Raw genomic sequence first — 16010 nt, 5'->3', positions numbered from 1 at the left:
TGTTCAACGTTTGACTATTTGGAGAATGCTGTGAGAACGGTAACTGTATCCTTACCATCTGCAACGGGTACAGGACTTGCCACCAGCAGATTACCCTGTGTGAGTAATGTTCTGCCAGTGGTTCTTGCAGCAGTGTGGTACAATTCCTCACTTTCCTGCCTTAGTGATATTCACAGATGAAGCACAGTTCACACAAGACGGAATCCAAAACTTTCACAATCAGCATGTATGGGCTGAGGAAATCCCACATGCAATTCTTCCGTCACATCAACAACAGTGGTTCAGCCTCAACATCTGGGCAGGTGTTTTTGGTGATAAGTTATTTGGGCCCCATGTACTTCCAAACTCACAGGGCAGGCATACAGAAACTTTCTGGAAAACAACATGCCTGATTCCTTGGACAACACACCACTGATCATTCATCAACAAGCATATTTCATGGACCATGGCACTCCCACACATTTCAGCCACCTAGTCCTCATTTACCTGAATGAATGGAAGGTTTCCTAGTCGGTGGATAGGTAGAGGTGGACCAACTGGCTGGCATCCACGCTCACCTGATTTAAACCCACTAGATTTCTTCTTGTGGGGCCATTTAAAGTCATTGGTGTATTCGACTTGGGTAGCTGATGTGGAAACTCCACAATCAAATTGTGGCAGGTTGTGAGACAATACGAAACATGCCAGGAATTTGGCATTGTCTTTGCGAGTCCATGAGACGTCGATGTGAGGCCTGTATTTAGGCAGAAGGTGGACATTTTGAACAATTACTATAAGGTGATGTGAACAGTTAAGTGTCATAGACAGACCTTCAAAACTCGGAAACCAAGCATTTCCGGAACTATGTTGATATAAAATATTTTTATTGTCTACATATGAGGAACTCATTCCTGAAGGTATGCCGTGTATTTTTGAGACACGCTGTATACCGAATTACAGCCTGTACACATCCTGGTTGTGCAGGGTGTCCTGTGGTAGTGCTACCCATGCATTTCACAATGTGTCCAGCAGTGCCCACACATTGTCACTTGGATGGTCAATGCATCGAATGTTCTTTTCCAGTGTGTCCCAAATGTGCTCAATTGGCTTGAGATTGGGTGGATTGGGCAGCTGTTGAATGACAGAAAATTCATTATTTTCTTGAAACTAGTTAGCAACCTGCCAGGACTTGGGACATACTGTGTTGTCTTGTTGATGGATGCCAGAGTTGTCTGGATACACTGTAAACATGAAGGGGTGAACTTGGTCAGCAACAATAGAAAAATAGGAATTCCCATTGGGCCCTTTGATTGATGGTCATCAGAGGATCCAAAGCCTGGTGCCTCCATAGCCAGGAGCAGTAGTGCATATCACACGCCTCTTGATTAGACTGGGGTTCGAGCCCGTGACCACCAAACACGGAGAATGCGGAAAGGTCAGGGAATGACCACCGCATATCCCTGGAGCAATATGGCCTTAGTTGCTAATGCTCCTAAAAACCAAATAACAAACAAACGATCCAAAGCCTACCACAAACAGTCCCTAAACCATAACGTCACTGCCTCCAGCCTGTCCAAGCATCAACAGTGCATCCAGATGCCATGACCTCGTGTTTCTTCCTGTAATGCATATATGCCCATCATAATGACAGAGTTGGAAATAAGATTCATCAGACCAGGTGATAGATTTATATATATTTGTGGCCCATTGTTGGTGTTGATGTACCCATGCAAGGTGCAGTTTGTGTCTCACTGTGAGCATGAGTACCTGTAATGGCCATTGACTGCTATAGCCTGTATTAGCTAATGTCTGGTGCATAATTCACATAGGTATTGGTCTTGCTATATCTACATTGTACTGTGTAGTTAGCTGGGGCATTGTGCTGCATTGCTGCTGAATATAAGTGACAGTTATGAGATGAAACACACAATGTTCATCATGGGCATGACTGTCGCACATGTGACCTTTGGCTGGTTGTTCGACTACTGTTGAGCCAGTCATGGTAGACTTGTGACATCACAGAACCGGAGCACTTAACCATGTTGGCTGTTGTTGGGACACTGGCACTTGCATATCTTGTTCTCACAAGTATTCCATGTTTGAAACCAGAAAGGTCTTGATGCCAACCCATTCTTTTTCACAGATACTCAGAAATTGATTGCCACTTGTGTGAACTACAATCTTATATCAGCTGTTCTTAATTTTGAGCCTTAACCAGCATTACAGAGTAGTCCATTTCTACACAAGGAAGTGTTGCTAATGCAGAGCCAACCAAGTGTATATAATTATGATGAATTGAGAGACAACAATGGATATAGGTAGATATGGAGAAGTAATTTATGCATGGACCTAGTGCATTGTAACTATATTTTTTCAATGTCTATAGTTTTAATCTGCAAAAAGATGGCAGCATATAAATTATTTTCTGTTTATTCTATCTAATAGTCATCATCCAAAAGACGAGAAGAACTAACAAAGGCTCTGAATGATGCTCGCAAAAAATTGGAAACTGTAAGTATTGTTCCATTTATGAAAATCTTGTGTACATTTTGCTACCAATTAATAAATTCCTTTACACTGATTACACAATTCTCACCTTTAAAGTAAGGTTGTTATAGTGCACAATATTACTTTAAAACTGTTTTATATACACTTTGATATTTGTAGCTTTCATTTGGACATCATACACAAATATATTTTTTATTTTGCAGCTGAGTTTATCATCTACCTTAATTATGTGAATGAATCACTGATATTTCTGAGTCTTTCGTCTTTCTCTGTCTTCTGAGTCTCTCAGAAATATATATATATTTATTATTATTATTTTTTTTAACTGATTTTCCTTTTTCCATGCAATAGTATAACACCTATACATGATTTTTTTTTTTCTTTCTGGAACTATGAGTAGAATTTTATTCTCTCCTTGTGGGATTACAAAAAACCACTATCATTTTTTATTTAGATATCAGAGTTTTCAAAATGTGACATTACGCCATTTTCTGTAGAGTACTAAATTGACAGAATATATCATGAATTGTGTTTTCTAGTAATGAAAGAAGTCTTATCAATGTTTTAATATTGTTAATTTATCATTAATATGTGTTATTAATAACATATTTATTAATATGTTATTATTTTCATAAAACATATGTAGAGTGTTTCATTATCAGATTATTATTTTTTTATTTTTTGAAATATTGTTATAATAACTATATTTTTTTAGTAGTAGGATGAATTTTTATTGTACTAAACTGATTGTTTTATTACAGTGATATTCACTAAAATGAAACATTTTTAAATAAAGATACAATAGTAAATTGTCAGGAAACAGGAAATGCTACAGCTTTACTAAATATTTCATTACAATGATCATCACCAACATTTTATTGTATGAATACCAATACACACTAAATTATGTGGTACTATGCTAAGGGTAGTGGAAAACGAAAAAGACTTTGAGGTAATTATGCAGTGAGATATGAAGTTCTCTGAGCAATGCAGACAGGCTACCATGACAGTGATATACAGGAACTTTGCCAGCAGGATTAAGCAGGTGATTATCCCATTGTACAAGGCAGTGGTTAGGCTACACCTTAAGTATTGCACACAGGTCTGAAGGCCTCATTTTAGGAAGGATATAGATCTGCTGGAATGGGTACAGATAAGGGCAATGAGATTGGTGAGGGGAACAAAGGGGGTGCTCTTACCAAGAAGGGCTTCAGTTCTGCAAATTGCAGTGATTGAAGACTAAGCACCTGCAAAGGTGATATGATTGAAGTGTTTAAGGCTTTGAATGGATTGAGCAAGCTCAATCTATTTAATCCATTGAGCAAGCTCATTTCTGATGACATTTTTTCTCTTGCTCAGACTACACATACACGAGGGGGCATAAATTCAGATTGAGGAAGGATGGTTGCAGGATGGATATGTGGCAGTTTACCTTCAGTGGGTGGTTGTTTGTTGGAACAAACTGCCATCATCTGTTGTGGAACTGGGTGGTTTTAATAAATTCATGGAGGATCTACACAAATTAATGGAGGGGATGGACAGGTGATGTGGGATTTTTTTTTTGGCTAATGCATTATAACCTTGCTTTCTTGCATCATATGCTGCTGCTACCACTACTACTACTAATAATAATAAAATTTGTAGACATGAACATGAATCTGGGAATAATGAAATCATTATTCACTTCTCCTGTGACACCAGTCACAACAAATATTCATGACTTGGAATTCCTAATCCTCTTCCTCCATCTGCATAGAAAATCATTAATGTTCTGGGATCATTGATAATATGTGCCAAAAACATCTTAGTCTGTTGTGTTTAAGATGCAATGAATGTAAAGTATATGCTGCACAGTTCATCATATAATGAATTGCAATGAAGCTGCAGATGACAACCTCCCCTCTCACCCCATAACCTATTAAATATGATTTAAAAATAAGTGAATTTTAGTTATTTCTGTTTCTTTGATCCAATTAAGATACATACAAATGTTAAATGATTTGCAAATAATGACACACTGAAGTGTACTATTATTTCATGACTATCACAGCTTAATACTGATAGTTTTGTTGCAGTTATCCATAAATTGGTACTGTAGTAGAATTATTGCTTGAATAAGTTTGGTGACTATGAGAAAAAGATAATAGTCTACTCACTAAATTTGTTTAAATAGTGATACATAATACTCATTTTGCTTATCTTTACTTTAGCAAACAGCATTTCTTTTCAGAAAGCAGTTTACTGTATTGAAACCCCCAGGGGCTCACATCTGGTGAGTATGGGCTTGGCACACCCAGGGTCCTGAGCTATATATCATCATTCTTCTTTTTCTTGGTGATTCCTTTCTACTTCTCTCTCTCTCTCAGGATAACTCAGGAATTTTTTTTGGCTGATGCAGCATAAGCCTCAGGCTTCCTTGACCGATATGGATAATAATAATAATAATAATTCATGAGTTAGGATTCTCAGCATTAACAAAATAGTAACTCACAAAAAGCAGACTTTGGCCAACACAGAAGCAACTTCCAGATCCATAGGAATTTTTTTTGGCTGATGCAGCATAAGCCTCAGGCTTCCTTGACCGATATGGATAATAATAATAATAATAATAATTCATGAGTTAGGATTCTCAGCATTAACAAAATAGTAACTCACAAAAAGCAGACTTTGGCCAACACAGAAGCAACTTCCAGATCCATAGATAAAACATTCTTTTCACATTCCTTTTTTTGGAATTTCTTTGTATGTATTTTTGTAACTTGAAAAACCTTACTAAATATTTTAATAACTTAAAGAATTGGTTTATTCACTTTTGTAGTAAATAGTAGTGCTTAAAAATCATTCCATAGAACTGGCTGATGATGAAAAGATAGATTTGGCAGTAGATGATGCTGTGACAAATTATGAGTGCAAGCAGTGCAATTGTTGGTGAAAAATAGTTGTCAAAAGTTGTCAGTATTTTGTGTTCTGTATTGTGTTAGGTTCAGATGTAAGATTAGCAAAGGATTCGACCATTGATGTTGCAATCAACCACTGATGTTGCAGTTATGGAACAAGCCTGCAAGAAGCACCGTAACCTGTACTCAACCTACATTGACTACTGCAAAGCCTTCATCTTCATGCCCCATAGCTGGCTTAGAGAGAGAGAGAGAGGGACACTGAAGATCTACAAAGTCAACTCGACACTATCACACTTTCTAAAGGAACCATGGCAAAATGGAGGAACACCATCAAGGTCTGCACCCTTTTTCACCTGATGTACATGGATGACATCAAACTCTATGCTGCAACTGAGAATAAATTCCAGCAGCTACGCTGGATCACCAAAGGATAAGGTCCTTGCACTTGATAAGTGCAAGGACCCATGGATTACATCAAAGTCATCCAATCAGACTGCCAGCTGAAGACCAAGGAAGAGATTGAGAGAAGAGGGCTGGGGATGATGCAAGCTTAACAGCAAGAACACAAGAAGATCAAGGCCAGTATGACTGAGAAATACCATCAGAGACTGAGGAACCTGCTAAAAATTCAAGCTGAATGGAGGGAACATGGTAAGATCCAAAAACACCTTTTCATTCCCAGCACAAACATATTCATTTGGGACCACAGATTGGATCAACACTGAGCTGCAAGAGATTATGAGAGTGACCAGAATAATGATGACCAAGAGCCACTAACACCAGCCAAAGGCGGCCATTGAGAGACTGACCATAGCTCATAAATAAGTGTGGACGGCATTGACTGACCTCATTGAAGAAGAGAAGAAGGTGATTAAAAACCTGTGGGATTACTTCTCAGAAAACACAGCAGCAATCTACCAAGCTATTAGAAAGATAGACAAACGGCGCACAGCACTCAACCTCAACAAGGAGACCACACTCACGCAGACAGAAAGATGGGCAAAGAAGAAACTGCATGGCAGACACTACAATAACCTCCATCAAGACTGCATCGATAAGATGCCTTCCAATGCTTGACTAACAAAAGGAAGGCTTTCCCCAAGACTGAAGGATTCATGTTCTAGGTAATCAACATCTGAAACTACAGGAAATACATCGCCAAGGACCCTGGGGTAATTGATGACACATGTCGTCAATGCTACCTAGCCCCAGAAACAATCCAGCACATCACCGCAGGATGATCACCCAGATGGAGTACACTCACAGACCTGACCAGTTGGCCAGGATAATACATCAGAAACTAGCACAAAAATACCAGCTGATTAGAGAACGTTTACAGTATTACATGTACGAACCTCAGGCCATACTAGAGACCTCTACTCACAGACTCTACTGGAACTGTGCCATCATAACGGACAAGATGATTCTGCACAACAAAACAAAATCCTCGTTGAAAAGAAGGAAATGGCTACGTACCTGATTGATGCAGTACTGCCCAAAACCAGCAACTGCCAGAAAACAAATGAGGAAAAGATCAGGAAGTACTCAGACCTAAGACAGGAAGTCAAAGATATATGGCAAATGGACAAGTAATCACCAATAGGCCTTCCAGAGAACACTTACATGGAACTCCAGAAAGCAGAAAGCCGTGATCCTGAACATGGCTTTTTGTTGAGAAACTCTTACTATCCTGTAGGATAGTAAGAGTTTCTCAACCAACAGTAACAATAATAATAATAGTCACTGGACACAACCAACTGCCCCATGCATTTGGTAGCAATACCCATCACAGGGCAGAAAAAAATCCCATAAAAAGGAGAAAAAGTTTTTATAATAATAACTAGGGAGGCTTTGTCCCCTGTTCGCTGCGCTCGCTTCTTTTGAAAAAATAAAATAAAATACAGAAGCTTTCGACACTGTCTGTGTGTCTCTCTTCCTCAGCTGTGGATACATAAATACATTACATATGGAAATCAAGAATGGTACCACATGGTCATTCTAGAAATTATTTTAATGGAAAATTATTTTAATGTACAGAAAGATGCAAGGCTCAAGGGGTAGAATTTTTTTCAGCCTAGACTGTACTTGTTAACAGGAGAGACTGCTTCTAGAGGGATGGGATACACTTAAATAGAAATGGTGCAAGAATATTTGCTGATGCTATCGAGGCAGTGTTAGGTGGGTCGGAAAACTGCTAGCTTGGGGGGACACAAAGATTAATAGATTAACAGTAGCCACTGGCAGAGGTGAAAGTGATTCTTGCACTGCTTCTACTGGAATGAACAGAACAAAATGCAGGATATTTCAGAGAAATATCCTGCATCTTGTTACAAGTAAATGGTAGAAGTAAACACATGGGTTGTGTTAGGGTAGCTAAGAATAGAAACAGGTGCATATACTTGCGTGTACACCAATTCTAGGAGTTTAGTAAATAAATTTGATGAATTTGAGGTATTGCTCAAAACATCAAAGGCAGATATTGTTGGGATATCAGAGACGTGGTGTCACACAGATATAAGGAATGAAGAACAGGAATTTGGGGAGTACTACGTCTACAGAAAGGATAGACAGGATAGGAAGTGAGGAGGGGTTATGCTATTAGTTAAGAAACACATCAAATTCAAGGAAGTGAAGCCAGTCGACATCGCTGGACAGTGCAGTGTCGAGTCAGTCATTGGGAGATCAAAATTAAGAGTAGGAGTGTGCTATAGGCCTAATGACTCTGATGAGTATAATAAGAAACTGTACAGGGAAATAGAGTGGGCCAGTACATCAGAGAGTCTTATAATGGGGGATTTTAATTTCCCAGATATTGACTGGAATTTGTGGGATGGTCACTCACGCTAGCAAGGCTTTTGTGGATTTATTGGATGATTGTTTACTACATCAGCATGTTCAGGAGACAACTAGAGGGAGTAATACTCTTGATTTGATTATCAGAAGTGATTCTTCATGCATTAAGAATCTGCAGATAGAGGAACCACTAGGTGGCAGTGATCACAGTGTGCTGAAGTGGGATTTACTCAAAGAGGTAACTACCATTAGGGGTAAAGGGAAGGGTTATGACTACGATGGTTTGAGACAGTATTTAAATTCTATACAGTGGGACCAACTGATGATGTTACCAACAGCAAATTCAAAATGGGAAGCATTCAAAGAACTTATCTTGGAAGCTACTAGGCTTTACATATCAACTAAGAAATACTGTTCAATGTTTAGGCCTAAATGGATGTCAAATGAACTAATGAGACATATGTCAGAAAAGAAAAATGCATGGGATACATACAAATTAACACGTAACACAGAATACTATGATAGATACAAGTTGATCTGTAACCAAGTTACAAAGGAGGTTAGGCAGGCGAAGGCAGATTACGAGAAATCTTTCGCAAGGGATGCAAAGAAAAACAGCAAAGAGTTCTTTACTTATGTAAACTCTAGAAGGAAGGGGATGAATCAGATTGGTCCACTTGATATCGATGGGTCAACTGTTGATGATCCTGCTCAGGTAGCTAACAAACTAAATGAATATTTTGCATCGACATTCACATATGAGGAGTTATTCAGCAAGGGGAATGCCAGAGATGTATGCAACTCTGGCAGTAAGCTAGAGTATCTTGTAATAACTGAGAGTAAAGTGGAGGAGAAATTGTTGAAGATAAAGACAAGAAAGGCACCTGTGGTGGATGGGATCTATTCAGTTATATTAAAGGAGGCAGCAAAGGAAGTAAGCAAACCCTTAGCCATAATTATGAGAGCTTCCTTGGACTCAGGGGAGGTACCCACAGACTGGAGATATGCAAATGTGACCCCAATTCACAAAGGAGGATCAAAGGCTGACACAAGTAATTATAGACCTGTGAGTTTAACTTCTGTTCCAGGAAAATTAATGGAGGCACTGGTTAAAGAAGCACTGCAGGATCATCTAGACAAGACTTCAGTTATAGTTCGGACATAGCATGGTTTTGTTAAGGGGAGGTCTTGCCTGACCAATTTGATTGGATACTATGATGCAGTCACAAAAGAACTGGATGCAGGGAATAACTTTGATATTATATACTTGGATCTTAGAAAGGCTTTTGATACTGTTGCTCATGGAAGACTGCTGCACAAATTGGAGCAGTGTGGCATTGGAGGCAAATTGCTGCTATGGATAAAGGGGTGGTTGAGGGGGAGAAGACAGAGTGGTAATCAATGGACACTGCTCATCGTGGACTAATGTTATTAGTGGAGTCCTCGGGGTTCAGTGTTGAGTCCATTATTGTTTTCTGTATTTATAAATGATATTGATGATGGTATATCAAGTTATTTTTGTTATTTTGATTTTTAAGAGCATTAGCAACTAAGGCCATGTTGCTCTGGGAAAATACGGTGGTCATTCCCTGACTTTTTCTGCATCCTCCGTATTTGGTGGTGACGGGCTCGAAATTCCGGTCTAATCAAGAAGCATGTGCTACGCACTGCTGCTCTTTCCCACCTGGCTATGGAGGCGCCGTATATCAAGCTTAATGTCCACGTTTGCAGACGATACAAAGGTTGGCAAGGTAGTGTCAAGGACACTACTGACACTATGCTGCTGCAACAGGATCTAGAAAGGTTGGGCTAAGAGGTGGTAAATGAAGTTTAACATTGACAAATGTAAAGTACTACATATGGGAAACAGCAACCCCAGAGCAACTTATCAACTCTGTGGTACTACACTGAGAGTGGTAGAGAAGGAAAGGGACCTGGGGGTGGTTTTGCAGGCAGATATGAAGTTCTCTGAGCAGTGCAGACGGGCTGCAAGCGTAGCTCATGGTGTATTGTCAATGATATACAGGAAGTTTTCTAGCAGGGATAAGGAGGTGATTATTCCCTTGTATAAGGCAATGGTCAGGCCACACCTAGAGTACTGCATACAGGTCTGGAGGCCTCATTTCAAGAAGGATGTAGAGCTGCTGGAACGAGTACAGAGAAGGACAACAAGATTATTGAATGGAACAAAGGGGTGCTCTTACGAAGAAAGGCTGAAGTTTTGCAAATTACAGTGTCTGGAGATTAGGCACCAGCGAGGTGATCTGATAGAGGTGTATAAAGCTTTGCATGATTTGAGCATGCTCAATGCTGATGGGATTCTTCCTCTTGCTCAGAATAATCACTTGAGAGGGCATAAATTCAAATTGAGGAAAGACAGATGTAGGATAGACGTGTGGAAATTTGCCTTTAGCCAGCGGGTGGTTGGTTGGTGGAACAGACTTCCATCTCTTGTCGTGGAAGTTGATAGCCTAAATATTTTGAACGAACAGAGGGGTGAAGTGGAAGTGGGGTTGTTTTTTTTGTTTTTTTTTGGCTGATGCTGCATAAGCTTGCTTTCTTGCATCAAATGCCTCTACTAATGCTAAAATAATAACTTGAAATAACTTGGAGAGCCAGAATCATGGCCGAGCAACAAAATGGTGTGAGCAGATGAGAAGAGGATGAAAAAAGCAATTGACCATTGATGCTGCAGTTATGGAGCAAGCATTTAGGAAGCATTGCAAACCGTATACTGCCTACTTCGAATACTGCAAAGCCTTCAACTCCATGCCCCGTAGCTGGATGATAGAAACACTGTAGATGTACATAGTCAGCCCAACACTGACACACTTTCTAGAAGCAGCCATGGCAAAATGGAGCACCATGACCAATGTCAAGAATATCACGACCAGATCTGTACCCATCAGGAGAGGAATCTTCCAGGGAGATGCCCTAAGCTTGCTGTTGTTCTGTCTAGTAATCAACCCACTGTCTGCCATGCTCAATAACAGCAAGTATGCATATACTCTAAAAGAAAGGAGTAAGAACCTGTACATCTCCTCTCACTTCCTTTTCAATTTCAGTTGTGGTAATTTTATTTGTCAGCAGAAGCTTTCTTTTGCATAAATATAAATCAAATAAAATTACTACAACTGAAATTGAAAATTATGGTTGGCCCTCTATTTTCTATATTCTATATATTCATTTTGAAGTTATCTTTCAGGCTAACTGTTATCTTGCCTCTTTACTGCTAAATTTAAATTATAACCAAATTAGCCATTATTGTTTATGTTTATTAATTGGACTTTGTTTAAACAGGCAGATAGCAATCAGATAGCTCTGTTAATTATTGGAGGGATATATTGAAAGGGGTTAGCCCCAGAAAAAGTTCCTTTCAATGTATCTATATATCAATAATTAGCTACATAATCATTATTGTATTATAAATAATTATATATTATTACTAATTATGTGTTTATTTCCAAGGTATGGCATTGTAGACCTACACAGGCTATCTTAGTCTTTATAAGTTATTGGCCTTATGGCCCCCTGTATGCTGTTATGTTTATATACATATTCAGTATCTATATAGTACATATTATACTTTTACTATAATAACTATATATATATATATATATATATATATAGGTTACCATATGTTAATATGTAGCTTCGATGGGCTCATGGAATTTCTGACTAAGAATATTGTGAAAACAGATGAGTTGGTTTTTTTTTTTTTTTTTTACTGTTTTCTGTAAGCATAATTTGTTTGTTATGCTAGCAGGATTTAACTTGCCTACTTTCTTTCTTCCATAGAAAGCCTTAACTTGCCTACTTTCTTTCTTCCATAGAAAGCCTTAACTTGCCTAGTTAATACATCACTGACAGCAGAAGAAACTTTGCAAAGAGCTACCTTGTCACTGCACTACTTTCACACAGATAGCATCACCAAAAAAATTTATTTTTCTAGTTTTTTTTTTTTATTATTATTTTTATTTATTTATTTAAGCGAGACCACTTACTGCATGATGATGTATCAGGCAGCCTCTTTCAAGATCAAGTCTTGAAAGAGGCTAACCACAGCAGTGTCCTATCTTTTAAGTAAATGGTAGATTTGCAATTTGTTTGAAAGTAGTGCAATACCAGTGCTGTGCTTTTGTCATTGTTTTGGTTTTTAGACCATCCAAAACTTACTATCATATTGCACCATTCTGTATTATGTCTGTATAAGTTGTATTTAGGTCTGACTGCATGTTCCATGGGCAGAAAAACACTTCACTTGATAAAAACTTTGCCAAACTCTACAAATGAGTGACAAGAGACAAAGCTTCTACTATATACTATCATGGAGTCAGTGCCGGCCACAAGCATATTCGACTGGTTCTGTTGAACAGGGCCCTGTGCTCAAATAGTCAAAACAAAATTGTTAATTAATATATTAAATATTATTCTTATTTAAAATTTTTATTTAGTATAATTTAAAAAATATTTAATTATGTCTTAGTTACTGCAAAATTTGAAAAAAAAAAAAAAAAAAAATCGCTATTACAGAAACACCCAGTATAAATTTTGCACAAGACCTTAGGGCCCTGCAAGTAATTCTTGAACAGGGCTCTGCAGATTTTGCCACCAGTTCTGCATGGAGTACATATGAACAGTGATTTTATACTAATGCCTACCTCAAGTTTGGCAAATATATATTACTGCTTTGTGGGTCTTCCATGACAGTATAGAGGTTTCACCACTTGTCATCACTCGTTTGGAGAGGTCTGGGTTCAAGTCCCATTGACAACTGGAGGAATTTTAGAAATCCTCTACAGCTGAGGCTATAGTTAGCCAATCTCAGGAGGTAGTATAATTTACCCTGTAAGTTATTCCAGGTTTTTTAGCCCACACTGCATTCAAATCGACCCATGAACACAAACTTCTACAGACATAATACGCAGATACAGAATATAGGTTACACCTGGAGACCATTAAAATAATAATAATAATAATTATTATTATTATTGTTGTTGCTGCTGCTGCTCTATATTGTTGCTCCCTGACTGAGGAGTTCCACCCTGTGACGAGTACTGCTACCAAGTACACAGGGTGGTTGTTATGTTTGGCATTACTGTAAGTCGAGGAACTCTCTTGCTATTCTACAGGTGTAATTGCAACTTTCTGGAGTTCCTTTTAGGTGTTTTCTGGGAGACCTATTCTGCTAGGCCGTTGTGTAGAATATTTGGCACAGTACAGGGTTGACACTATGATCGGGATGGTCGTTACTTGTTACATATGCCACATCTCTTTGATCTTCTCTCTTAGGTTTGTGTACTTCCTGATCTTTTCCTCGTGGGTTTTCTGGAGATTGCCAGTGTTGGGCACTGCTATGTCAATCAGATAGGTAGCCTTTTCCTTCTTGTCCGGTGTGTTGTGCGGGATTGTCTTGTCTGTTATTATGGCAGAGTCCCAGTATAGCTTGTGGGCTGGGATCTTTAGTACTGCCAGGGGTTTATACTCGTAATATGGTACACTTTCTTTGATCAGCTGGTATTTCCTTGCTAACCACTTATTATTTTTATTTTGTTGCTCATATTATTTCTCCCTGACTAGGGGGGGGGTTCCACCCTGTGACAGGTACTGCTAGCAAGTACACAAGGTAGTTTGTTATTACGACAATTATATTTCTCCCTGATTGGGGGTTCTACCTCATGACGGGTATTGCTACCAAGTACACAGGGTGGTTGTTACATCTGGTGTTACTTTTGGTTGAGGAACTCCCTGACTATCCTACAGGTGTTCAGGATTGCAACTTTCTGGAGTTCCTTGGAGGTGTTCGCTGGGAGACCTATTGCTGCTAGTCTGTTTTAAAAATTTAATTGGTCATTTCTAAAACTTAATCCTCTCTAATTTTTCAGAAAATAGAGTGCAATGCTCCTGTGCTCATCTTTGATGACACTCGGATTTCTAGTAGAGATGAGATCTCTACTAAAAATCTGAGTAGAGATATAAAGATCACATATTGCTATTAGGGATTACCCTGACTTCTATTCTCTCTTGGCATAAGCACATCACAAATATTTCTTCCTCTGCATCAAAAAAAACTTGCTTTCTTTTTCACTCTATGTTAATTTTTTTCTGAACAACTGCTTGCTCTGTACAAATCTCAAATCTGCAATGTTGTGGAATATTATTCCCACATCTGGGGTGGTACCTCCAAAATACCTTGAAGCTTCTATACTCAATTTGAAAGAATCCAGTGAGGTTAATTAGTGGCTCCTCTCTTACAGAGAGGAGCCACTCACAGAAACAGAAACGGAGCACGAAGCAGAAACTCTTACAGAGTTTCTGCTTCGTGCCTTTTCCACAGCTGCTTCCATGGACACTGCTCTTCTGAATTGGTACCTGTAATTCCTCCACTCACTTTCAAACATGTGTCCCAAGCAGTTGTCAACCATTCACTCTCCAGTTCCAAATTCACATAACGAACTTTTCTTTTTCTCATTTATCCCTTCTGTTTTCTAGAGCAACTTTCCTTCACATGTGTTGCATCAAAATTTCAATCTACAGAAATTGAAATCTAATGTCAACAAGTATCTTATAGTGACAAATGGGCCTGGAGTACTGGGGTCCATAGTTTAACAAATAGATATTTATTTAAAGTATACCCAGTATAAAATAAAATAAAATAAAATATTTCAGTAGCTTTCGGAACTCGTGTCCCTTCGTCAACTGACAAATTTGAATACATTACAAGCAAAGTGTGGCACGTTACTCATTCGTCATTGTTGTAGCACGGACGTGTGCTGCCTTGCGCCAGTGATCATCCATCAATAAAACGGTTGTCTCCAGGATTGGATGTATACGCATGCCTTTCTGGCAATTTAATGCCTTAGGGTTGTTCATTATGTTTAGTGACTCTAGCCATAGGCGGTGGCGAAAGTGTCGTGCGTGGTCCACTATCTCAAAGTCGCGCTTGGGGTCAAGATCGTGGTTGGTAGCCCAAAAATGTTCTGCAAGCGCGGACTGGTCAGTTTCGGCAAGCCGGATTGCTCTGTCGTGTTCCGTGAGGCGATCCTGGAGACGTCTCGATGTCTCACCTACGTAGCAACTGTTACAGGCCCTACAGGTGATACGGTACACTACATTGCTGCGTAAGACAGGTGTGACAGGGGTCTTCACACTGGAGACAAGTGAACGTAGGTTCCTACCTGGTAATTGTACACATTTGATGTTGTAACTTCTCAGGATCTTCGAGATACGTCCTGACACTCCTGGATAGTACGGAATGTAGGCGGATGATATGCCGACTTGCTTCGGAGGTCTTGGGTTGGAAGTAAGTTCTTGTGCCTGTAACAAGCATCTGTTTAGTACATGGGATGGATAACCGCATCTGGTTAGGTCCGCCTTCACACGGGAGATCTCGTTACGTCTAATTGTGTCGGTGCTGGAATGGCTCCAGGCCCTGGAGAACAGGGTGCGGGCAGTGCTATTGAGATGGCTTGGAGCGTGGCCGGACCCGTAGTTGGTGAATTGACCGCACCACATGGGTTTGCGGTATACTGAGGTCTCTAGATGTGGGCCTACGCGATGCACTAGCACGTCCAGAAGCGGGAGCGAACCGTCCACCTCTGATTCTACGGTAAACTTGATGAAATTGGATAGAGAGTTGAGGTATTCTAGTAGTACCGTTTCAGAACCACGTGGTATTATGGTAAAAATATCGTCGACATATCTACACCACGTTGTAATAGGTGTAGGTGGGTTCTGGTGTATCTGCTTCTCCAGATCTTCCATGGCGATGTTAGCTACTACGGAACTGACAGGGGCACCCATAGCAGTGCCATGTACTTGTTTGTAGAG

The 16010-nt window shown here is 39.4% G+C and overlaps 1 protein-coding gene across 1 annotated transcript in view; it reads left to right on the top strand.

The window, feature by feature from the left end:
- Nucleotides 1-16010, top strand: part of LOC150081900 (mitogen-activated protein kinase-binding protein 1-like) — a 470343-nt gene that overhangs the window by 403259 nt on the left and 51074 nt on the right. Inside the window, exon 26 of the mRNA XM_090378972.1 lies at nt 2425-2490. Coding sequence (XP_090235098.1) covers nt 2425-2490 — 66 coding nt within the window. The remainder of the gene's footprint in view (nt 1-2424; nt 2491-16010) is intronic.

Source organism: Mastigoproctus giganteus, chromosome 8 (genome assembly GCF_048544385.1).
Source record: "Mastigoproctus giganteus isolate SK-2022 chromosome 8, ASM4854438v1, whole genome shotgun sequence".
In the NCBI taxonomy this organism is placed as follows: Eukaryota; Metazoa; Arthropoda; class Arachnida; order Uropygi; family Thelyphonidae; genus Mastigoproctus; species Mastigoproctus giganteus.
Note: the sequence above shows the minus strand (reverse complement) of the source record. Positions and strands in the feature narration are given on the sequence as shown.